General features: G+C 47.3%; 1 protein-coding gene across 2 annotated transcripts; it reads left to right on the top strand.

Moving 5' to 3' along the window:
* The first annotated feature begins 11,559 nt into the window (after positions 1 to 11,559).
* AQP8 (aquaporin 8) lies at positions 11,560 to 23,900 on the top strand. Of its 2 annotated transcripts, XM_035132235.3 has the most exons (6): positions 11,560 to 11,922; positions 14,059 to 14,321; positions 17,370 to 17,496; positions 19,021 to 19,235; positions 20,448 to 20,582; positions 22,728 to 23,900. In XM_035132235.3, the coding sequence occupies exons 2-6, from the start codon at positions 14,071 to 14,073 to the stop codon at positions 22,768 to 22,770; spliced, it is 771 nt and encodes a 256-aa protein (XP_034988126.1). In that variant the 5' UTR covers positions 11,560 to 11,922; positions 14,059 to 14,070; the 3' UTR covers positions 22,771 to 23,900. The 2 variants fall into 2 exon arrangements, with proteins under 2 accessions (XP_034988126.1, XP_060138434.1); XM_060282451.2 differs by lacking the exon at positions 11,560 to 11,922 and having other exon boundaries at positions 13,778 to 14,321.
* The last annotated feature ends 1,654 nt before the right edge of the window (positions 23,901 to 25,554 follow it).

The following is a 25,554-nucleotide window of genomic DNA, read 5'->3' as shown; positions in this document are numbered from 1 at the left end:
TGCCACAAAGAGATAGAGTCAGGGGCGAAGATGCAGGAGAGGTTGACAACACAGAGGGGGATGAGCATAAGAATGTTGGAGGCTGCCGTAGTTGATGCATCTAGCCCAGTACTGTCTACACTAACTCGGCAGCAGCTCTCTGCAAGGTTTCAGGCAGGAGTCTTTCACAGTCCTGCCTGGAGATGCTCTACCACCAAGCTAAGATTCCAGTCCTCATGATTTTGAACAGAGAGCTGATTTAATGAGGAATGCAGGAAGCTGCCTTATACTGAGTCAGACCAGCGGTCTGTCTAGCTCAGCATTGTCTACATGGACTTGGCAGAAGCTCTTCAGAGTTTTAGGCAAAGGGACATTCCCAGCCCTGCTTGGAGATGTGAGGGATTGAACTTGGGACCTTCTGCCTGCAAAGCAAGTACTCTGCCATTGAGCCATATCCCTTTCCTTAAGGGATGCTTTAGACCAAACTATTGGTCCATCAATCACAATATTTCTGTGTGCAACTTTGCCTAAGCTACATATTTTTGCAGACAGTTTACCCGATTGTGATGCATTTTGTAGACTTTTTTCACCAGTAGATGCAGCATTATTATTATTATTATTATTATTATTAGTAGTAGTAGTAGTAGTAGTAGTAGCAGCAGCAGCATCAAATAAATAAATTTGCATACTGCTCTATACCCGCAGGTCTCATTTTTAGGCACCCTTTCCTAGAACAGACACATTTTAAAAAACATTTTGGGATTAGAGAACAGCAAGATTTGGAGATTTTGATGGACAGCTGCTTTTTCGTTTGCATATTCCTTTTGCGAGTGAGAATTAGATAAGGTTTGCGCACATGCACCCCAATTCCCAGGCAATGAGGAAAGTTAAGACAACGGGAAGGCTGCCAGGAAGGAGTTCAGCAGGAGGAGTTTGCAAAGAAGGGGGTAACAGAGAGGTGGCTCTTGGAGGTCCGAGACAGCAGCTGGCAGGGATGGGGACCACTTGCGGGCCCCCAGATGCTGTAGGACTCCAACTCCCATCATCCTCAGGTAGCATGGCCAAGGATGAAGGCATTTGGAGTCCAACAATAGCTGGAGGGTACCAGTTTTCACCATCCCTGTTCTTCTGGACCTGTTTCTTCTCTATGAGACATCAGCTCTATCCATCTCCATCCTGCCATTATGGGCCCCAAGAGGGGTTTTTGGAGGAGCAGGAGGTGCTTCCCAGCCTGGAGCCCAGATAGGCAAATTTTCCATGACTGGCTGCAGCTATGCTTATAACAGCACCTGGATTTGCAGGTATTGACGGGTGATGCTTTTCACCAGCCAAATAGTCACTCCTGGGAAAAACTCCACCTGCTGATGTCTGGACATCAAACTGCTGTTTAGAGGCTTCAAGGTTGACCACCTTCCTTGGAGGAAGGGGCAAGTCCATCTTATCAAGGTTGTGTTTACAGGCTGTTGCTGGTGGCTGTCAGGGAGTGGAAGGATTGGTTCCCCCAGGTGGTAGATTCTCATTCTGGAGCTCTCTCTCCCTCTCCCTCCCTTTCCAGACCTGTGCTTGCATGTTGATTTCATTCAGCCATCCAGGCTGGCAGGACTAGCACTTAGGAAGCTCTTGCACTTCTCTGTCCATATTCATAGGAACACAAGAAGCTGCTTATCTTGAGACAGAATATTGGGGTCCATGTAACTTGTCTACCAATGTTTCCCAAACTTGGGTGTCCAGCTGTTTTTGGATTACAATTCCCATAATTCCTGACCACTGGTCCTGCAAGTTAGGGATGCTGAGAGTAGTAGTCCGAAAACAGCTGGTCACCCAAGTTTGGGAATCACTTGGGTGTTTCACCCCCCCCCCAAGAAATTTATTTAAGAAAGGACATATATTTTGATAATGTAAGATAAAGAAAGAAAGACAGGCAGGCAGACAGACAATACAACTGAATAAAAGTTAAAATTAAAATTAAACATATACACAAAAGTAATTTGAGTTGTTACATTCACAGTCCCTAAACAGAATTATTAGTGAGAGTAACTCCCCATGCCAACTATTTAAATTATTTTATTTCATATAACAATACAAATGTTTGAGAGAGACAGAAACAAACAAACAGTGGCTTGCCTTGTCCACATGAGATGGTCCACAACTTAAGAAGTGAAAATTTGATGCAGAGTGGAGAAATGGTTATTGCAGAAAGATGTAGACAATACTAAATGATAAGATCATGATTCAGTGGAAGTGCAATGGATCAGTCAATAAGAAGTCCTGGAATACAATTAAATCCAGAAAAAAAAACAACCCATGCTTTGTAGGCATCTGCCAGACATGAGTTTGTAATTTGGCATAAGTAATGAACGACCATCATTTACCTGTATAATCCATAGGTTTGGCTTTACCCCTGGAAACACTTAAAGAATTGATGAGTTTTTCAGCTATTGTGATAAACAAGACCTTCTTCAACCAGGTATCCAGGGTAAAGGTCGAGTTAGTTCTTCATCCTAGGGTTAGTTGAGCAGCAAGCATGTTTTTAAGACAGGGATTCTCTCCTAGCCTTTCCTGGAAATTCTATTGGGGATTGAACCTGAGACCTTCTGCATGCAAAGCAGATGCTCTGCCTCTGAGCTCCGACCCTTAGGCAAAGCGAAGATCCATTTGGCAGCTTGCTCCATTGCTAATGTCCTTTAATGGCTTGCATTTGCTGGCAACTGAAATCTGTGACACCCTTTGGTTCTGGGCGTGGGGTGGGGGCAGCTGGAGCAAAAGAGCTGGCTGTAGGAATTCAGTCAGGAATCAGGGCGGGCCCCACACATTTTGCTGCCCAGGGCAAAGGGGAAGAAGCTGATTGGGCTAGAAGTTGGGTGTTGACACTGACACTGGAATGGCGCTTGGGCGGGGGGCTGCTACCGTCACCTACCTGCTGTATCTGCTGCCTGAGGCGTTTGGCACACTTTGCCTAATGGCAGAGCCGGCACTTCCAGCAAATGAGAGAGTGCTGAATTTGCTGAGCCGGGGATGAGGTGCACTCCGTGAGCATATGATGTGCTTTTGGGGGATTGTACTCGACTTTAAAGCTTAGCATCATCTGCAAGCTCACTTAACCTCCGTGCTGGACTTCTGCTCTGAAGAATGAGCTGGTTGAGGAGAAAGAGCACCAGCTAAGCTCTCCATCTCTTCTTCTTCTTCCTCCTCCTCATCGGAAGTACCCTGGTTCCCTGTGGCTGTCTCATGCCTCATGCGACCTGTGTGACAGTCTGTGCTGAGATGAGCCAGTGGAAATTTCCTCGCCATCCCTGGAGCCTTGGGAAAACATAATAAAAACATCTGCGGGCTTCTTTACCTTCAGCCGACAGAGAACAACAGCAGCTATAAACAAGGCCTCTTAATTACCCAACACAGATATAAAGCCAGATGAATGATTGATCACACAGCGGAAGCACCAAAGGACTGGCATTCCAGGTCCAAGGGCTGCCCCCTGCTCACTGCACCCCCAAAGAGCTCTCTCTAGCCACTGTGTCAACAGCACAGCCCGCCCTGACTGTGATGCACTGCAATGTCACAGCAGGCCACTCTGAATGCTATGTGTGATCAGGTCTCTCTGCTGAATCCACTTCTTCCATTACTCTCTTGCAGGAGTGCAGATGTTGCTAAACTACAACTCCCATCAGCCCCAGCAGGCATGGCCGATGGCCAGGGGCGATAAGAATTTCGTTCAGCAACATCTAGAGGACCAGAGGTTCCCTGCCCCTGTTGTATCCAGTGAAAGCCACTGGGACTGTGTTCAGGACAGATACAGTACACCACAAACAAGTAAACTCTTGGACTCGTTGCTGCAGGACATTGTCAGTCAAGCATCCTGCTTTTGCTGTGGCCAGCTAGATGCCTTTGGGACGCTCACAAACTGAGTGTGCAGAGAATTGTCCCCTCTTCTTGTTTGACTTCAGAACCTGCTCTTCAGAGCAGACCAACTCTGTTTGTAGGGCTTGCATGAGGCTACTCTGGCTAGCAGCCAGGAAAAGATGTCTCCTCCTCTGCAATTTGTCCAAACTTTTTTATCCGTTTCCATTGCCCCCATTCTGTAGTGAGGAATTTCAAAGCTGTGCTCTGTTGAATAGGATCTTTGGGGAATCTGCAGGGGCGCCAAATTTGGCCCTCTCAGTATTTGTGGGGAGGGGCTGAGCACCCCCAATATTAAGGGGGCCCCAAACAGATCGGCCTCCCACCTGCAAACACACCCTCCCTACCCACCCCACCGACATGTAGGGAAGGCGATCTTGAAAGGTGTACTATTTCCAAGTTCTTAAGGGTTTTTTATTCTAATAGCCTTGAACTTGACTCAGTAGCAAATCTGCAGTCAGTGCAGATCTGAGCCCAGGTGACAAAACCTCACTGCTGTTCGCAATAGGGCAGCAGCATTTTGCACTAGCTGCAGCTTCCGAATCAAGCACAAGTGAAGCCCCCCATCCAGCCTCCTATGCAAATGTAAGAGAAGCTTCTTGCTTCTTTTCAAGCAGAGAGGCAGGATCCCCAATCCATCAGCCTGTTGCTGCCACTTGAAGCGCTTCTCTTAATTGTGCCCTTAATAGTTCCCGTCCTCCCTCCAAGGAGACCTTTAATTGCTGGCTTCCTGTGATTATTAGTTTTGGTTTTTTTTAAGCGCATGATTTTTTTTGGGGGGGTGCAAGTCCTTTAATTATATTCGCACACGCACACACTTTGTGCATTGCAACAAATTAATCCATAATGACATGTAATCAGTTTCTATTTCTAGAGTCTTTTGCTTGCCACTGTCAGAGACTGAGTGCTGGGGCAGGTCTGGACACCTTGCAGGGCACCAGTACCAGGAATAAGTGAATCCCTCAATTTCAGTTTCTTCAGTTTTTTGTTCCTTCAATCTTACATCCGTTCTTCCCATTTCCGCATCAGGTTTTCTTTTTCTTTTTTTTATAGTAAAGATCCCCATGAAAATTAACCAGCATCCTAGCACAAATTTCTCTTATTAAATTTTGTGTGCAGTTTTGACTAATGTTCACATATGTGTCATACATTTCCTCCTTAATATCACACACTTTTGTGTGTTATTTTCACAAATAGATGGATTTCCGTGCTCCCTTTACATACATTTCTGTGTGCATTACTGGGCTGGAGAATTGCACTGGAAATTTCAGAGAAATGCAAATAAATATTGAAGGATGGCTGTGTTTGAGTTTGAATATTCCTTCAATTGTTTAAATCGAATTTCTCCACCCATCCATAGTCAGACTCACGAGAGCAAGGCCATTTCCCTGTCAGCACTTCTGAGCAGCTCAAAAACCTTGGGCTTAGCCATTTGAAACACAGTGGTACCTCGGTTTTCGATCGTCTCAGAAGTCGAAAGTTTTGGTTTTTGAACGCTGAAAACCCAGAAGTAACTGCTTCAGTTTTCAAACACCTTTTGGAAGCCGAACGTGCCACGCGGCTTCCGTATTGAGTTTTCCGGGCGTAAATGCTTCAGAAAATGCATGCTTGAGTTTTCAAACGTTTTGGAAGTCGAATGGTCTTCTGGAACAGATTGTGTTAGAAAACCGAGGTAGCACTGTAGTGGGTTCCAAAGTGGGCGGTACTGCCCCTTGAGGGGGGGGGATTACTTAGGGGACACTAAGAGGGAAGAGAGGGCAGGCTGGAGGTGCAAATGGCTATCAGTGGTGTAGTGGTTAAGAGCAGCAGACTCGTAATCTGGGGAACCGGGTTCGCGTCTCCGCTCCTGCACATGCAGCTGCTGGGTGACCTTGGGCTAGTCACACTTTTCTGAAGTCTCTCAGCCCCACCCACCTCACAGGGTGTCTGTTGTGGGGGAGGAAGGGAAAGGAGATTGTTAGCCCCTTTGAGACTCCCTAGGGTAGCGATAAAGCGGGATATCAAATCCAAACTCTTCTTCTACTCTTCTTATCAGACTTTGAAGAGCTGGCATTGCTGGATAAATGTAATCAGTTTTGCTGAATTAAACTAAATAGCTTTAACTGGCTTTTGGATAAATATGCAACTAATTGTCACTGTTTTGAATTTTATTGTGTTACTGTCTTCCTTAGTGGTTTGTGCAGACCTCCATTATGAATAATGTTTTTTGAGGTGTAGGGTAAGGGCACTGGGGATGAGTTTACGGAACCAAGCAGACAGTGGCCGGAAAAAGTTTGAGGACCACTGGTTTAAACATTTGTTTGTCCAAAACAGAATCTTGCTCATACTTGTTTCCCAATCTTTCCTCATTTCTGTTTTTTTTTAAATGCACATCTGCTTGTATTTTGGGTATTTCCACACGACAGCGGATTGTGAATTCCACACTACTTCTGGCTATGCATCTCACACCTTGTCCACAAGATGTTGTGCTCATAAAAATGCTGTCCCCATATTGTTTCCTCATTTCATCCGGATTTGCCATTTCTGTGGAAAACTCAGTAAGAAAAACAAAATGAAGCACAGGAATGGCAAATCTGGATTAAATTGAAGCGGGGAGGGGATGGTATTTTGAGGATGCTGACATCACACTGCAAAAGCAAAAACAAAAAAACTTGCATGCGTGTGCAGCCCTTGAGAGTAAGCCCTCCTGAGCTCCCTTGAACACAAAAATGTGATGAGGATGCCTCTCTCCTTGAAGCTCACCTGGCTAATGATCAATCAAGGCAAGGAAAAGGCAAAGCCCAGCCTCTTAATTCAAGGACTCAACAGCAAATGGGCATTCCTAAATTTCAGGCAAGGAAGATCTCCTGTGCAAGTTTAGAGGGATAGCTGAAGAGACACAGGAAGTTGGAACAGAATGTTCCAAGGTAAGAACGACACCACCTTTCCCCAACCTTGTGCCCTCCAGATGCATTGCACTACAACTCCCAGCAGCCCCTTGGGCCAGCACAACCATCTTCCTTTGCAGCTGTGGTTTGAATGAGAAAGCATTTAATAGAACCATAGAATTGTAGAGTTGGAAGGAACATAAAAGGGTCTTCTAGTCTTTCTCTCCAGCTTTATTTCAGCACCTTTTGAATTTGGTTGGTTACCGCCCCACCCCGCCCCTGCCCCCACTTCACAGAGCAATGGGGGAAAGTGTCAGATCCAAGAAGTGTCAACTCCTATACCAGCTGTTGGAAAAGAAGAATCAGGAGGACATGTGTGTGTGTGTGTTCCTGATTCTTCCTTTTCAATTTGGTCCTGCCATTTACATGTCCTGCCCCTGATGCCACATATTATCAGGTGAAGGATCGTTGGGCACAGTTCAAGCCAAACCATCCTTAGGCCACTTTTGGAGGGCAGAGCTGGTGGGCCAATTTCAGGCCCAGTCCAGATGTTTCCTGAGGCTGTTAGGTGATCTTGAGTGGCAACCCTTCAGGCTGGGTCTTCTCCTCTCTTGGGTATCAACAGCCCACTTTTGCCTGGCAAATTTTGCTGCTTCCTCTCTCCTGGTGTGCTCCAGTTTCCCTGTAGTTTGGACTTCTCTCACCTTATATTCATTCCCAAGTAAAAATGTATCTAGCCAGGCAAAATGGATCCTACAGTGTACCAAGAAATTGCATACCGTTGCTGAAGAGTGTTGGGTGACCAAATTAATAAGATGCGTAATGTTGTGACCGGCCCAGCGGCCTTCAGATGAAGGGCAGTATACAAATTTAATAAATGAATATTATGAACTAGTAATAATAATAATAATAATAATAATAATAATAATAATAATAATTCATTCTTTATTAATTTATTATTTATATCCCGCCCATCTGGCTGGGTTTCCCCAGCCACTCTGGGCGGCTTCCAACAGAAGTATTAAAATACAATAACTCATTAAACATTAAAAGTTTCCCTAAACACTACTGTATTAAATACTAAAATACTATTCCCTAGTATAGTATATACAGGGCTGGCTCTCGGTTTGAGGAGGCCCTGGACAAGATACCCCCTGGTAGGCTCTTGCCTATGTCAGTGGACTTCCTGGGCCATACACATCACTGCAGCAGTGGTGACTTTGCCTCCAGCCCACCATTTCAATTTCCCACAATGCCTGATGCTGTGTCTCTCTGGGACATGTTGGGCCTTTCAAATGATGGCTTAGAAACCCAGTCACCTGGTGCAAGGGGGCAAAGCGAGGCCTTGGTGCTGGTGACCCTATCAGGAAGATGCAAGAGCCCTAACAACTGCCCGAAGATGCTGGGTGTTGGCACTGAGAATACAACACCTATCTCTGAGGTCCTCCTCCCCTCCAGAGGAAAATGGGGATATGCAATAGACTAGCACCATTTGTCAGACACTGGAGGGAGGAGCAGGCCATGAACTCTTACTTGTCCACCAGCCAATGAGCACCAAGGAGGGCAGACCCTCTCCCCAGCCTCCAGAGGAGGATAAAAAGGCATCTTTTGGAGGGGGCTGTCGTGGAGCAGCGTCTCGTCAATGAGGAGTTGCGACTACACCACTAGAATCACGTGCACCAGCAAAGTGTCCTCTTTTTCCAGGTTCAGAGGAACAAGCGAAGGGTAATTAACTTCTTTCAGCACTACAGATTTATTTCCTTTAAGCTAAAAATCCTGTGTAAGACTTACTAACTTTATTGCAGGCACCAGAACCTGAGATTTCCTCTCCATCCTGAAAGCCCTGCTGTTAAGTCCAAGAATTGAGCCCGACCGGTGAATTGATTGGTGTCGCTTAAGCCAGACACTCCCCCAACCTGTGACCTCCAGATGTTTTGGACCGCAACTGCCATCAGTTCGGGTCCAAAGCATTTGCAGGGCTCCAGGTTGGGGAAAGAGGCTTTAAGCAATTGCTTCCAGCACCTTAATCTCTGTCCACTGGGAGGCTTAAAGATAGTTCAGGGACTGTGTTAATAATGATTAATTCGCTACACCATCTTCTCCTGCACAGACCTTGCTCAGCCAGTGAGATCTGTATGGGAGGCTCCCCACAGGATGCCCCCAACTTCTGAGATGTGAGGGGTGGTTACCAGAGGGAGTATCTTTTGGGTTGTAGATAACTAGTAATAATGCATTTTAATTGGAAACTAAAATATTCACACTTCTCACTGAATTTTGCAGAGCAGTCCTCTGACTAAATAATGTTTTTGTTTTTTTTTAAAAAAGCATATTGGAGAGAAGCGTGCATATAAAATGCATGCGTTAATGAAAATAGCATACAAAAATGCATTCTATTGGGGGAAATTGCTTGCAAAAATGGGTGTGTATGAGTCAAATGTGTATGCAAAAAATGTGTCTATTGGGAAAGATTTGCACTAAAATACTAATGAATTTCTGCGAGGATTTAAAGACACAAAATTTGCAAATTGCTGCGAAATGTGCAAAACTGAATTTGAGAAACTGGGAGAAACTAAAATGGACAAATTCACCCTTCCCAAATTATCTCTTTGAGGTATTGAGGGATGTTCACTCAGTCCCTCTGCACATACCGTTTAGGTACTTTTAATTATTTTCTGAGGCATTTAAGTCTTTTATCACCTTTAAGCTGTAGGACTGCATTTACGACAGCTGCTGTGATTTGCTTTCTGCCGTTTGTAGGATGATATTTTTATTGTAATTAATTATAACGTGTTTTTAGATTTATTTATTTTTTGTATTTTTTAAACTGCTTGCCACCCTGGGGATTGTAGCTGTTGAAGGTGTGGGATAGAAATTTATTACATAAACATAAGCCAATGATGCGTTTCATAATGAGAATACACTGATTTAATTGAGTACTAGAATCTCCACACTTTTGTAATTAGATGCTGGGTTATTTCCGTATCTTAGAAGCTGTGTGCTTTGATCTTTGTGTCTTTGAAGCCTGATAATATTCACGGTGCTTTTGCAACCCATGCCTTTTTGATTAAATAAATCAAATAAAAGATCAGTTGGCTGAGATGTCCTAGGGCGGGCATAAGGGAACCTTTTCTCAACCAAAAGGCCACATTCCTTTCCAGGGAAATGACTGGAGGGCCGCATTCCAGTGGTGGGCAGGCCCAGAGCATACCTGCCAAGTTCCTCTTTGAAAAATAAGGGACCGGACCAAAAGTAGCATAACGGAAGTAGCGTGGCGGCCATTTTGGAACTGGGTGGAGCATGCTCAGAAGTGACTTTTGATGCTGCTGTGCCCAGTTCCAAAATGGCCGCCGCACCAGAAGTCGCGCTGCAGCCATTTTGGAGCTGGGCAGAGCAGCATCAAAAGTCGCTTCTGAGCATGCTCCACCCAGTTCCAAAATGGCCACCGCACCAGAATAAACCAGGGAAGAACAAAAAAAAATCCATTTTTTCGGCTGGGGACAGCTGGAAAAACGGGGGTTTCCCGAGGAAAACGGGAGACTATGGCTAGACCTGTTGGGAGTATGGCTAGACCTGTTGGGAGTTGAGCTATGGCCCAGAGTCAAAAGTTGGGTAGGCCAATAGATGAGACCATTCTGCAGTAGCCTATATTCTAGCTGTGCCAAAGACAAGGGATTTCGTCTTACATCTCTCTGTCCAGGTTAACTAAAGATACCTTCACGGTTCCAGTAAGGCCACTGAGCCATGCTAGAGGGCAAGAGGTCCCTTGTCTGAGACCAGAGCTGCTTGCAGTCCTCTATATTCTGACATACTGTACAGATCTCTATAAGGCAGCCTTTGCCAGCCTGGTACTGGCTGGGCCTGATGGGAGTTGTAGTCATTTTGGACTACAACTCCCAACAGGTCTAGCCAGCACCAGTTTGGCAAAGGCTGCATTATAGAGATCTGTAGAGTGTGGAGGATGCCAGATTGGCAAAGGCAGCAATAAGGGCATAACATTGTACATAACTGTTTTGTTTTGCAGTTCCGTTCCTCATGCCTAACGGCAATTTCTGCTCACCACACTGACATTTCCAGAAAGGCTTACAAAAACAAAACAAAACAAAACTTTACAGGCAATTTCCACCCCATAGATGCCCAGCTTCCTCCAGTCCTCCTTCCCCAAAGACTGACTGATGGTGCACAATGAAAGACACTCTGTACATGCTCAGAGGCATTGTTCCTTAGTAATACTCTGCACATTCCACGACAGTGCAAACAGGCTTTAGGGCATCACCCAGTAGCTCCTGGTAGTTGGCCTGGGTGAAGCTTTCCTAAAAGGGTCAAGGTAAAGGGACCCCTGACCATTAGGTCCAGTCGTGACCGACTCTGGGGTTGCACGCTCATCTCACATTATAGCTTCCAGGTCATGTGGCCAGCATGACAAAGCCGCTTCTGGCGAACCAGAGCAGCACATGGAACCGCTGTAGCGGTTCCTATTTATCTACTTGCATTTTGACGTGCTTTCGAACTGCTAGGTTGGCAGGAGCTGGGACCGAGCAACGGGAGCTCACCCCGTCACAGGGATTCGAACCGCCGACCTTCTGATCAGCAAGCCCTAGGCTCAGTGGTTTAACCCACAGCGCCACCTGGGTCCCCGAAGCTTTCCTAGTTGTTGACAAAAGGCACCGGTGATGACACTCTGCACGTGCACAGGAGCACTCTCTCCTCCACACGTGCAGAGAGAGTGCAACTGCAGGGAATGTGCCTATGCTCTGAGGAGGGCCTGTTTCCTCCCCTCTCCTTCCCCCTTGTGGCGCCACGGGTTTGCACTCTGCACTTCAGTCCAGGGGCTGGCAACCAGACTTGGCTCAGGCCCGCAAAACAAATCCTTGAACCATAGAACCACGCAGATAAATAGCTGTTATTTCTCTGTCAGCTGAAAAAAAACTCAATAACTTTTACTGCGTTTTTAAACTGCACAGATCCCTTCCACTCCCCCCACCCACACCTTTTCTCTTTTCTTTTTTTTTACACTTCTTTTATACCACAGGTCAAGCAGGGAGTGTGCCAATATTTTACGGGGACAGTAAAGCATTCGGCGCTGAGGAAACAGACCATTCTGCGGAAAGGACTTGCTGGTGGCTAAGCAGGCATCTCTACCCTCTCTTTCAGGAACAGACAGTTGGAATAATTGGAGTTGGTAAGTGAGCAACAGGGGGTGGATGGGGAAGGGGGGCAGGAATTCAGAATTTCCCTCTCCAAACTTTTTACGTTGGGAATGGATGGAAAATGTTAGAGAGGGCTTGTTGGAGAGTATAGGAAGTCTCTCCCCCCCTTTATTCATTTATTATTACATTTGCATCACACCTTAGTGCAGAGTTAAACTGTGGAACTCCCTCCCACAAGAGGCAGGGATGGCCACCAACTTGGATGCATAGCTGCCAAGTTATCCCTTTTTTTCAGGGATTTTCCATTATGCTGAATAGGCTTCCTCGCGAGAAAAGGGAAAATTTGGCAGCTATGCTTGGATGGCTTTAAAAGAGGATCAGACAAATTCGTGGAGAGGGCTATCAATGGCTACCAGCTGCAATGGCTATGCTCTGCCACCACCTTTGGAGGCGGCAATGATTCCAAATGCCAGTTGCTGGGAACCACAGCGGCAGGGAGCTGCTCTTGTGCTCGGATCCTGCTTGTGGGCATCCCTTTGGGGCATCTGGTCAGCCACCGTGAGTGTCAGGAGTGTAGGAATCTGGTAGAGACACATGCCCGACTGGGATGTTCTCTCCTTCCTGGTCGGTCATTTGGGAGATTCAAAACCTTTCTCCAGCCCGAACATCACAGTGAATGATACCTAAGTGTGGAATGATGCTCCAGGTGTATATATGTAAATAAACGTAGTTTAGCCAAATTGCTGCGCTACTGAGTCTGAACGCTGACTGCCTATATTCTGCAGATCCTGAAGTGTGCTGATGCCCCTTAGGTATCAGTCACTGTGATGTTTGGGGCCGTAGAAAGGTTTTGAATCTCCCGTACGACTGACCAGGAGGGAGAGGACATGCCAGTTGGGCATGCGTCTCTGCTGGAGTCCTACTGAACTAGATATGCCTTTTGAGATGCTGAACTAGATATGCCTTTTGCTTGATGCAGCAGGCACTTCTTATGTTCTTAGGAATTCACTCCCAGAAGATGTAGCGATGGACATCGACCTTAAAAGGGGATTGGAGAAATCCATGCAAGATAAGGCGATCAGTGACTGCTATCCATGATGGCAATGTTCTGCCTCCTCTCTTGGAGGCAGCATGCCTCTGAGTGCAAGCTGCTGGCAATGGCAAGCGTGGAGAGCAAGTGAGGTCTTGCTCAGGGTGAACTCATCCCAGTGGCAGATCTTGCAGCCTCAAATTCCAGCGGTGCCCTGCTGTGTGACACCGAAATTTGGCGCCCTTCCGCCTTGCGCCATTGTAAATCAGAGCTGCAGTGTTGCTGAGGCTCTGTGCCCGGTGCGACCAAACCAGTGGCGCTCGCTCCCCTAAATCTTCCCCTGCTCATCCTCCATGGCTTCAATGTGCATGTGTGAATCTGATAACCTTGGGAAGTGTAGTTCAGTGGCAGCGACCCTGCTTTTTATGCAGAAGAGGTCTCAAGTTCATTCCCTGATGGCATCTCCAGGTAGAATTGGGACTTGTCCCCTGGCTGAAACTCTGGGCAACAGCTGCCAGTCAGTGTTGACAATCCTGAGCCAGGTGGAGCAGTGGTCTGGCTCCGAATAAGACAGAAACATGAGGACTGGAATCTTGATTTTCATTTAGGGGAAGGTCTGTAGCAGGCAGAGCCTCTGCTTTGCGTGCAGACGGGGGTCAGGTTTAATAGCTGCTAATGGCATTTCCAGGTAGGAACGTCCCCTGCCTGAAACCCCGTAGAGTTTCTTCCTATCAATGCTTACAATTCTGAGCTCAGTGGATCAAGGGGCTGACATGATAGAAAGCAACTCCTCTTGCTCATTTCCCAAAACTCTGGTTTGGACCTTGGCCTTATCAATTGAGGCAATTGTTGTGCCCTTTTTTTTAAGAGGAGGGTGACTAAGTTTCCTTCTCCCTTGCCAGATCTCCCTTGCCAGATCTCCTGTGTGGTGGGAGCGAGAGAGGGAACAATGGGGATACAACCTTGCCAAGTCCTTGCCCCGAGTCCAGAGCAGACCGCCCCATGGGAACGGCACATGCAGTGGCATTCAGATTGAAGTCTTCATTGTGTCACGTACCAGGGCCAACCTCCGTTCAGCTGACCTGGGAGGGCTCACCAGGTGCTGGCTGGTCACTAAAGCCTGGCTCTTGTCTTCCAGATTTGCCCAGGCATGACAGACGTGGAATTTGGCAGGATGTCCGTCAAGGAGATGGAGATGGAGGGCAAAAGCAGCCCCCCACAGCCTCACTGGTTTGAGCAGTACGTCCAGCCTTGCATCGGAGAGCTGGTGGGGTCGGCCTTCTTCATCTTCATTGGCTGTGCATCGGTCATCGAGAACTCGGATGGCACCGGGAGGCTGCAGCCGGCATTGGCGCACGGACTGGCCTTGGGGCTCACCATTGCGGTTTTGGGGAACATCAGGTGAAGGAAAGAGGGGAGGTGAACTTGCAGCAGGGGGAGAGGGGCAGGAACAGGACTCTTGGGTTCTCTCAGTTCCCAGGGAAGGTGGCTGTTCCTGCAAAGGCTTCTGGGAGTTTTTGCAAGGCTTAGGCATCTCCAGCCAGACCTTTTTTGGGGGTGGGGTGGGGAGAGAAAGGATGGATGGATGGAGGTGTCAATTTCTGTTATTCCTTTTTCCAATCTTAACGTCAGTTCTCCACATTTCCTTATCAGTTTGCAATTTAAAAATGAAAGCTCATGACAATTCATCAGCATTTTAGGGCAGATTTATCCCAATATGCACATATTTGCCTGCAATTTTGCCTAATGCAAAAGTGGTTTCCTGTCATATATAATGCCTTTTTCATGTCACTTTCAGTCGTACATTTCTGGACACACATTGTTAGGCTGGAGAAATGTATCGCAAAATCCAGAGAAGGGTAAAAATTTTGAAGTGTCGCTGTGCTTCTGTTCATATAATGTTTCACAAAGTGAGAATTAGGTGGCTTCACCCTTAAATGTGAGCTGAGCTGAATGCCTGGCCCCTGTTGGAACCTGAGCCTGCCAGTGAGAGGACAGTTCTGTTCTTACTTCTATGTCCTGAGATGGCAGCAAGGATGGCGTTCCTCCTTCCCCTGCCTCCCTTCCATGCGATGCTTAACTGAATGGGGCCAAGACAGATCTCTCAGTGGGTTGCAGACTCTGATGTGCGAAGCCATCCTTCAGCAAACAACATCTGGCTGTGGGGTGGAAGGAAAGCAGCGGCAGATGTCCAATGGCACATCTACTGCCATATCTCTGGGTGATTCTCAGTAGATCAGCAAGAGTTTCCAACACAGAAACATAGAAAGCTGCCTTATACAGGGTCAGATCCCTTGGTCCATCTACCTTAGTGCTGTCAACACTGACTGGTAGTGTCTCTCCAGGTTTTCAAGCTGGGTTCTCCCCCAGCTCTACCTGGAGATGCCAGGGATTGAACCTGGGACTTCTGCCTACAAAGCAGGGGCTCCGTGTCCCTTCCCCTTTAATGACTCACAACCACTGAACAGCAGCAGCAACAAAATAACTTCCTCCCCACCTGAGTGAGGCAGCTAAAATGAAGAGAGAGGGGGGAGAGTGGACTTTTGTGTGAAAGCTCTGGGAACTCAATACAGTTCTAACACTGAAAGCATATCCTTAGGGTCCAGAATATGCTCAGAGACATCTTTTTAAAAAAAGATGCTCAAGCCTGCCTCCAAGGTCTTAAGCAAGCAGAGAGGAGAGGAAGTGTTACCTATCAGGCAACCTTGAGATGGTTGGGTACCAATGAATCCCAATAGTAGGCCAGGAGCTAATTTGGAAGGGTCTGTGGTCACCTCCGAATCTGATTGAGATGAGCCTGCGTTCTGGAATGGGGACAGTCATATTCCAAATGTCTCCAATTTGAACTCCAGCTCCCCAGCTGGAATGGCAGGAGGGTGACTGGTCCGAAAAGGGTTAATCTTTTTGCCTCTTGAAGCAAGGGACATTTGCCCTTACAACTTTGTTCTCCTTGATTAATGGAGTAAACAAGTCACTTTTGATCAGCCTCCTATACTGCCATCTGTAGGGCTGCCATCCATCCGGGTTTCCCAGACATGACCAGGATTTCAAAGGCAGAATTGACATCTTGGGGGGGGGGGGATTTTTGAAAGGTGGCATTTTGTCGTGGATCTTAGGCAAGTCAATAAAAGAAATAAATCACTTTTTTGGCATTTTGGGAAAAACACACCACTCAATAACTTTGGGGTTTGTCTTTTAAAAAGCTGGATCATTTTCAGGTCCCGTCCCCCCCAAAGCTTTTGCTTTTTGAAATATGCCAATCCTAAACCCTAGTCACCTATAGTTTACGATCTGTTTCTTCCTCCCTCTTTATCTGCTTGCTGGTAACATCAGTGCAAAAGGGACTTAGTACAGAAGTGATTCTTGGGCCTCAACAGCAGGGGAGGTGAAAGCTCAGGCTATAAACTGTTCGTGTCCTCTCAGAAGTAACTGCCGGTGATGATAACGTTATGTGCAGAGTGCGCTGTGATCTCAGAGGAGCAGCAAAGGTTGTGTGTGTCCGTTGGGCCCTTCTCAGCACACATTCTAGCCTTTAATCAGAGCTAGATGCAGGACTTCAAATGGGGTCTGACCATAGCTGTCAAGTTTTCCCTTTTCTTGCGAGGAAGCCTATTCAGCATAAGGGAATTTCCCTTAAAAAAGGGGGAGAACTTGACAGCTATGGGTCTGACCAAGTCAGAATAGAGTGGTACTATTACTTCCCTTGATCTGGACACCAAATATCCAGATATTTGGGTGCACCATGAGATTTGTTTGCTGATGCAACAGACTGGTAAGCTTGTTGTCTAATAATAATAATAATAATAATAATAATAATAATAATAATAATAATATATTTATACCCCGCCCATCTGACTGAGTCTCCCCAGCCACTCTGGGCGGCTCCCAATTGAATATTAAAACAATACAGCATTGAATATTAAAAGCTTCCCTAAACAGGGCTGCCTTCAGATGTCTTTTAAAATTAGGATAGCTGCTTATTTCCTTGACATCTGATGGAAGGGCATTCTACAGGGTGGGTGCTTCTACTGAGAAGGCCCTCTGTCTGGTTCCCTGTAACCTCACTTCTCGCAATGAGGGAACCGCTAGAAGTTTTCGATCTCAGTGTCCAGGCTGAACGGTGGGGGTGGAGATGCTCAGGTATACAGGACCAAGGCCGTTTAGGGCTTTAAAGGTCAAAACCAACACTTTGAATTGTGCTCGGAAACATACTGGGAGCCAGTGTAGATCTCTCAGGACCGGTGTGAAGTGGTCCCGGCGGCTGCTCCCAGTCACCAGTCTAGCTGCCACATTCGGGTCACCTTCAAAGGTAGCTCCACATGGACTGCTGTCAAGCCAGACACACACACCCCATCCTATATTTTTGTATCTGTCTGTGCAGTAGGATAGAGTACACTATTCTTTCCCAGGAGCCCCCTAACTATGCTCTCTCTCCTCTCCCCCCTACAGTGGTGGCCATTATAACCCTGCGGTCTCCCTCGGGGCCTGGCTTGTGGGTGGGCTGAACATGGTGATGGTCATTCCTTACTGGATCTCCCAGTTGTGCGGTGGGCTCATCGGAGCCGGGCTGGCCAAGGTATGATCGGCGATGGGGCTGGACAGGGGAGGGGGAAGGACAGCATCTGTCAATGGGTGTGTGTGAAGGTTTGCTTCTTGGCATGGCATGGCATTGCCATAATCAGAGGCAGCAGCAGGTGGCAGGTCTCTGTCATTCTCCCAAGCATGCCCCACTGAAAAATGCCCCAAAGAACATCAATTATGATATCTGTTAATGCACCAGGAGCTGGGGCAGCATGTGCTAAGGACTCACAGCTAAGGATGGAAGGACCCTTCAGTTTTGGTTCTCCCACATTCTCATTTTCCCAGTCTGAAGTTCCATTTTTCCAGATTTCTGTAGCAATTTGTGAATTTCCTTTTTTTCCTTAGAAAAATTGCCATGAAAATGCACCAGCAATTGCTTGCAAATTTCTCCTAATAAACACATTTTTAATGCAGTTTTGACACACATTTTTGCAAGTAGTATAATGCATGCTTTTTGTATGTTATTTTCACCAATGTATTAGCTTCTATTCATACTTTTCCCTAACGTGTGCAGTTTTGTAGGGCTGCCCTACCTTGAAGAGCAAAAACGAGGACAGCCTGAGCTGCTGCCAGCCTGAGCTGGGGAATGAAGCACATGGGTGCAGGTGCATAGAGCCACTGCTGCGCCTACATGCCTATTTCCCCAGCTCGGGCTGGCAGCGGCCATGGCATGCAGAGCAGCTTGCGCCCAACCCCAAGCCACCCGCACCCAAACCTGAGCCCAAGTTGCCTGTGCCTGCACCCGCCCCAAGCCCATGCTGCCTACGGTAAAGGTAAAGGGACCCTTGACCATTAGGTCCAGTCATGACCGATTCTGGGGTTGTGGCGCTCATCTCGCTTTATTGGCCGAGGGAGCCGGCGTACAGCTTCCAGGTCATGTGGCCAGCATGACAAAGCCGCTTCTGGCAAACCAGAGCAGCACACAGAAACGCCGTTTACCTTCCCGCTGTAGCTTTTTGCACTTTGACGTGCTTTCGAACTGCTAGGTTGGAAGGAGCTGGGACCAAGCAACGGGAGCTCACCCCATTGTGGGGATTCGAACTGCCAACTTTCTGATTGGCAAGCCCTAGGCTCAGTGGTTTAACCCACAGCGCCACCCGCGTCCCTAAGCCTAAGCCCCGCCAAAACAATACAATTTTTATTATTATTTTTAAAAATCAAAACCCCAAAACCCGGACATTTCCTTTAATATGTGAAATCCCCCCCCTAGATTGTCATATTGGCCCCCCAAAAGAGGGCATGTCCGGGATTTCCCAGACGTATGGCAACCCTAAGTTTTGCAAACATCTGTTGTATGGAGAACTGCATTGCAGCATTTGGATTGCTGCAGATTGGGAAAGATGGCTCTGTCTTTCATTTCTCATGTTGTTTGCCCCACTGTCAAAGGACTTCCAGTGGCAACGGTATGAAAAACAACCAAGTGGTCTTAGAGACAGAGTCCATGCCGTACATGATGGGACTACTTTTGTATCACTTGTGCACCTGAAATTAAATTTGGAAGCCTCTAAATCTGTTGCAGGTGATGACCGTCTGGGAAAGGTACGACAATGCCACTGGGGCGGCGTTCACCTCCGTCACCTCGGACGACCAAATCCCCGCAGCTCTGGTGGGTGAGATTGTGATGACCATGTTCCTGGTCATGACGGTCTGCATGGGGGCCATCAACGAGAAGACCAAGACCCCCCTGGCTCCTTTCTGTATCGGCTTCACCGTGACGGCGGACATCCTCGCAGGGTGAGTTTTGGCTGGCATTCCTGCAAAAGTCCATGGTGGGTCAAGATGGGGAGGGGAAATGTAACTGGCTGGTTGACATAGTCTACTTTGTGCTCCCTGTCTGAGGAAGGGGCCAGTGCTTTGAGACAGGGCCAGTGCTTTGAGTACAAGTGGGGTGCCACAAGTAGGGCTGGAGGACTTCTTCGTTTGGTCCATATTAGAAAGGGAGCTGATGTAATTCACCCCTCCCAGACTAATACACAGACTGGAACGCAATTATCCTTCAGATTTCACACTATTCTGAAATTTTAGATGCAATTCTTCTCTCAAAAGAACATACCAAAATGCATTTTTTAAAAAATCCGATTGATTCATCACCGAAATATTGGCTTGAGAATGAGCTGTAAGGTGTGTTTGGATAAATTCAGCCCATGGTTTCCTCATCCTGCATTTCATTGCTCACATTCCTTGCAAAGACACTTAGGGTTGGATCCCAGGGAGCTGTTCCTGGCTGATAATGAGGAAAGCTATCAGCAAGGGCTATGCTCTCCCTCCACTGTCAGAGGCAGGATTCTGCTCAGTCCTAGTTGCTGGGACTCTGGCCCTGCTTACGGGTTTCCCATTGGGGCATCTGCTTGGCCACTGTAAGAATGAGGTGCTGGACTAGATGCCCCACCTCGGGCTTGATCCAGCAGCCAGGCTCTTCTTGTGGAACCTCCAGGTCCAGCGGCAGTCCACCTTGATTCTGAGGTTCTTAGGAGTATTTGGCCACTGTGAAAAGCACGAGGCTGGACTAGATGGGACTGTTTGGCCTGATCCAGCAGGGCTCCCTACGCACTTTTGTGTTCTCACGCCAGCCTCAGTGCCGACACCGCATGTTCAGTGTCAGTGTCCTTCATGCGAATCCTGACAGCCAGCAGCAGATTGCCTGTTGGGTCTCCTTGCCTTGCTTGCATCCGCTAACCAGAACGGACAGTTCTGCTCCCCACCTTTAGTGAGAGATGAGGCTTTTGCTTAAACACTGAGAAGGGCTGCGGTTTCCCCGTCACATACAGTTGACAGAAAATGGTAAGGAGCTCTCGCACCCGGCCCTGAAATGTGCCCCTCTCTTGGGAAACGGCAGCTCTGCTTTCATTGGCGCTGATGAGCGGAGGCTTTGAGATATATTATGGGATGTTTGCTCAGCACTGACCTTTGATACATGGCTGCTCCTTTTCTTTTTCCGCCATGCAGGGGAGCTGTTTCAGGAGGCTGCATGAACCCAGCCAGAGCATTTGGTCCTGCACTGGTCGCCAACTACTGGGACTACCACTGGGTGTACTGGGTTGGCCCGATGGTGGCCGGACTCCTTGTTGGTGCATTGATAAGGTAGGTAGATGGTGTGTGTGTGTTTCACTTCCCAAAGTGAGGGGGGAGGTGGTAATGTGAGTGGATGGAAAGGTCTTGTTGTGTTGAGACTGGAGTGCAGGTTAATAATAATAATAATAATAATAATAATAATAATAATAATAGCATTTATGTTGTTGTTGTTTAATCGTTTAGTCGTGCCCGACTCTTCATGACCCCATGGACCATAGCACGCCAGGCACTCCTGTCTTCCACTGTCTCCCACAGTTTGGTCAAACTCATGTTTGTAGCTTCGAGAACACTGTCCAACCATCTCGTCCTCTGTCGTCCCCTTCTGCTTGTGCCCTCCATCTTTCCCAACATCAGGGTCTTTTCCAAGGATTCTCTTCTCATGAGGTGGCCAAAGTATTGGAGCCTCAGCTTCACGATCTGTCCTTCCAGTGAGCACTCAGGGCTGATTTCCTTCAGAATGGATAGGTTTGATCTTCTTGCAGTCCATGGGACTCTCAGGAGTCTCCTCCAGCACCATAATTCAAAAGCATCAATTCTTCGGCGATCAGCCTTCTTTATGGTCCGGCTCTCACTTCCATACATCACTACTGGGAAAACCATAGCTTTAACTATACAGACCTTTGTCGGCAAGGTGATGTCTCTGCTTTTTAAGATGCTGTCTTGGTTTGTCATTGCTTTTCTCCCAAGAAGCAGGTGTCTTTTAATTTCGTGACTGCTGTCACCATCTGCAGTGATCAAGGAGCCCAAGAAAGTAAAATCTCTCACTGCCTCCATTTCTTCCCCTTCTATTTGCCAGGAGGTGATGGGACCAGTGGCCATTTATATCCCACCTGTGGCATTTATATCCCACCTTTTTTCTCCAAGGAGCTCAAGGTGGAGTACATAGTTCTCCCCCTCCTCATTTAATCCCCACAACAACCCTGTGAGGTAGGCTAGGCTGAGAGGCAGTGACTGGCCCACAGTCAGAGTGGTGATTTGAACCCTGGGTTGGATCTACACACAGGGGGGGGGAAACATGCCTATGTAAGAATCACATAGAAATCTTTTTTGCTCTCTGGCGCCACCTGGTGTTGCATGTTTATAACACATTCAAACCGTTGTTTTTTGTCTAATGTAGCTGAGTCCCTGGTCTCCCACCCTGTTCTGATTATACCACACTGGCTCTCTCTCACAGGGCTTGGGGCCTCTGAATCGATGTCACTCAGTGGAGGCCATGTCATTTGCACCACCCATGATTACACTGGACTGCTGAGTTCCATTCTACAATCACAGTGCAGCCCAGCCACCCCCAACCTGGTGCCTTTCAGATTTATTTTATTTTATTTATAAACATACTTATGAAATGCTCTGATTTTTGTTAAAACAAAAACAAAAAAGAGCAGTTTGCCGTTCTACAATTCTACATAAAACCATACAATAAATATCATATAAAAAGTTAAAATGGGAAAATTAGCTAGCTGCTATGGAAAGCTGTACAGTATTCTTAGTTGCCTGCCGATGTCTGATAGAATAGAAATGTTTTCAGTAGGCATTTAGAAGTTGAAACTTGCTGAACTGCAACTCCCATCAGGCCCCTGAAGCAAAGCCAAAGCAAAGCTTCTGAATGTCAGTTGCTGGAAACCACATGAGGGGAGGGTGCTCTGCTTTCAAATTCTGCTTGCTGGTTTCCCCTTGGCCACTGTGAGAACAAGAGGCTGGACTAGATGGGCCCCCTTTGGAGGGGGAGACTCCCTGGCTTCTTCATCATCTCTGCCTCTTGACTCCCTCCCCCCCTAGCCTCCACTTCTGCTTCTGCTTCTGGACTGCTCTCTGCCACAGACTCTTCCTGCTCACTAAACCATTACCTCTTCTGTTTCCGACATCTCCTCCTCTCAGTCTGCTATCTCTTCTCCCTCTGTCCACTCATCGCCATCCCACCACCAATCCCCTGGTTCTGAGCCTTCCTCCCCTGGGGTTTCCCCAGCTGGTCCCTCCCACCGCTCCTCTGCCTCCAGCCAGCCCACGACATCGGGCCACTGACCTGGTCCAGCAGGCTGTTATTAGATTCTTATATTAAGAATCACCCATCCTCTCCAGCTGCTATAAATGGAGCCTAGGAATGGCCTCCCCCCACAATGTCCTGATTCTAAGTGGTTCGTCCTTTTGTTCCTTCAGGACCCTGATTGGGGACAAGAAAACCCGCATCTTACTGAAATGAGCACCCTCTGAGCAGGCTCCAGCGCTGGGCAGCACAACATCAACAGACCACTGCTCCAGAGATCTCCAGCAATCCTCCACTTCTCAACCTCTGCTTCCCTGTTTCCTTCGTGGCCAAAGTATTGGGCGGCCCCCACCTGGAGGAGACAGGCAGGCTCCTGGACTGTTCTGTTGAGTGCTGCTCTCTACTATTTAAAGCAAAGGGGCTCCTTCTCCCCGTGCATTGCTGTTAGGGAAACCCAAGCGGAGAGAGTTGCTGCTGTTGGGCTCAGGGCCTGCATTGGCCGGTCACAGTGAGACCAGGATGCTAGGCTAGGTGGCCCCTTTCGGCCTGACCCAGGAGCTGGGCACTTCTTACGGTCATATGTTCTCAACGCTGTTAGGATATTGGACACAGACACCATCAGTGCCTTCATTGATCCAGAGGGCGGCTCTCCCCTAGGCAAGTTCCACTGGAATAGCCCGGAGCTCTTGGGCAGCGCCTGGGAATCTGCTGGCCCAGCTCACCCTCATTCCACTGGGGCTTGCACAAGGCCTCGTGTAAATTGATCAGTGCGAATTTTAGTATGAATTTCTCCCACTGTACACATTTTCAGGAAGCAATTTCCCCATATATAATACTTTGTTCTGTGTGCTGTTTTCACTGTAATATAGCGTATGCATTATTGTATATCACTGCAGAACAGCCCTGCAAAATTCAGAGAGGTGCAAATTTCAAAGGATAACTGAATCTGTCCATTTTGGTGTCTCTCAGTTTCTCTAGTCTTAAATTCAGCTCTTCACATTTCCAAATAAATCTGCAATTTTTTATATATAAGAAAAGTCCTCATGAAAATTCACCAGCGTTTTAGTGTGAATTTCTCCTAACGAGCATGTTTGTATGCAGTTTTGCTTAATGTACACATTTTTGCAGAGCGATTTTCCCCAATACAGTGCATTTTTGTATGTTGTTTTCCCTATTATATGCATCCCTATGCACACTTTACTCAAGCATATTGCTTTATTGATGATTTGCTAATTATTGCATATGATTTATGTTGTATTTGTGATGTTCCAGCATGTTTTGTTATTGTTATTGTTTGTAAGCTGCTTTGAGATTCATTTGAATGAAATACAACAAACCAGATCGAATCAAGTGTATGCCTTTTCGTACACATGACTTGGCCGGAGAGCTGGCTTGCAAAATTTGGAGAAGTGCAAATTTCAAAGGACGGTATTAGGTAAGTCGGCTTTTTAAATGGAAACTGAGTCAAAGTTCTCTTCCGTCCCTATGCAAGAGAACTACGGAGGCATCAGGGAGCCCTGACGATCAGGATGTTGAGAGAGAGGGAGAAATCTCTTCTAAGCGTTCCTCCTCCAAGGACTCAGGCTCTCCACTTCCTTGGAGGGCAGATCACATTTGTGCAGGACGCAACAGGGAACACTTTCTGCAGAGATCCGTCTCTTTCTCCCTCTGTCCTTCCCCGAAGCACTTCAGCCCTCCCTCCATGCTAGTTGCCAAGAGCTGCTCAGAGACAGCAGCTGGAAGCCTAATAAGGTGAATCAAACCACAGCCCAAGGCGTGCAGGTTATAAATCATCCTCGGTGACAGTGCTAATTGATTTCCGAAAGACAGGGGTAGGGGGTGGGGAGAGAGACCATTGCAAAGCAGGCACTGATGGAGAAATCTGGATTTGCAACAGAGGGGAGCAGCAGCCCCACCACCCCAGCTCTCCTCGTGGGTCATTCTGCAACCTGGCTTTCTGTGGGTTGTTGTTTCCAGTATTGCACACTTGCCTCATAGACGGGGGTGGAGACATACTCCCCTCCCCCGGCAAAAATGAGCCAGTCCTCAGAACCATTTAGGTGCAATGCCTGAATCCTTCAATGGGCCAGTGGAAGATCTTGGGGTTCGTGTTGCCCTGAAATTGTGCCACTTTCTGAGTGGCAAGCTCTGAGCCCTCATTCCAGTTGTCCGGTGGCTGACGATGGTTGCTCTCAGTTTATGCCTGTAAAGTTCTCCTATGCTTTGCACAACTGACAGGCATCAATCTGACAGGTTCAGCTTCTCTGAATAAACAGATGGAGGTTGAGTAAAGGCTTAAGCAGCTGGCTGTTTAAAGGCCTGGGAGCCCCTGTTTACAAAGATGGGCACATAGAAAACCCTCGGCTGCTTACCAAAAGGGAGAGTGCACTTCTGATATAGAATCATAGAGTTGGAAGAGACCACAAGGGCCATCCAGTCCAACCCCCTGCCAAGCAGGAAACACCATCAAAGCATTCCTGACAGGTGGCTGTGAAGCCTCCGCTTAAAGACCTCCAAAGAAGGAGACTCCACCACACTCCTTGGCAGCAAATTCCACTGTCGAACAGCTCTTACTGTCAGGAAGTTCTTCCTAATGTTTAGGTGGAAAGAAAGAAGGCAGAGGCACTCTTCTACTCCAAGCCTGAGATATGTGTGGTCATTTCCTGACTCCAAGGCATGGGGTGGCTGGTCATGGTTTCTATACGGCGAGTTAAAAGCATTCTGTCCATGCTTAAAGGCACTCTTTGAAATGATCATCATTTTCCATGTTTCAAGGCAACAGGAAACTTGCATCTTATGCTTATTTTACTTACACAATCACAGCTTTGTGTGGGTGGGGGAAAAATAAATCAATAAATGAAGGAGGAAACCCCTTCCCCATTTACCTGTACTTGTAAACCACTTAGAAGCCTGAATAAACAAATAAATAAATGCAGTCCAGAAATGCACATCCTGTTCATGTCTTCCAAACAAATGCAAAGCGAGTTCACCTAAGCAGCT

This window comes from Zootoca vivipara, chromosome 13, assembly GCF_965207765.1.
Source record: "Zootoca vivipara chromosome 13, rZooViv2.hap1.1, whole genome shotgun sequence".
Lineage (NCBI taxonomy): Eukaryota > Metazoa > Chordata > Lepidosauria > Squamata > Lacertidae > Zootoca > Zootoca vivipara.
The sequence above is the reverse complement of the archived record's forward strand: the minus strand, read 5'-3'. Positions and strand labels throughout refer to the sequence as shown.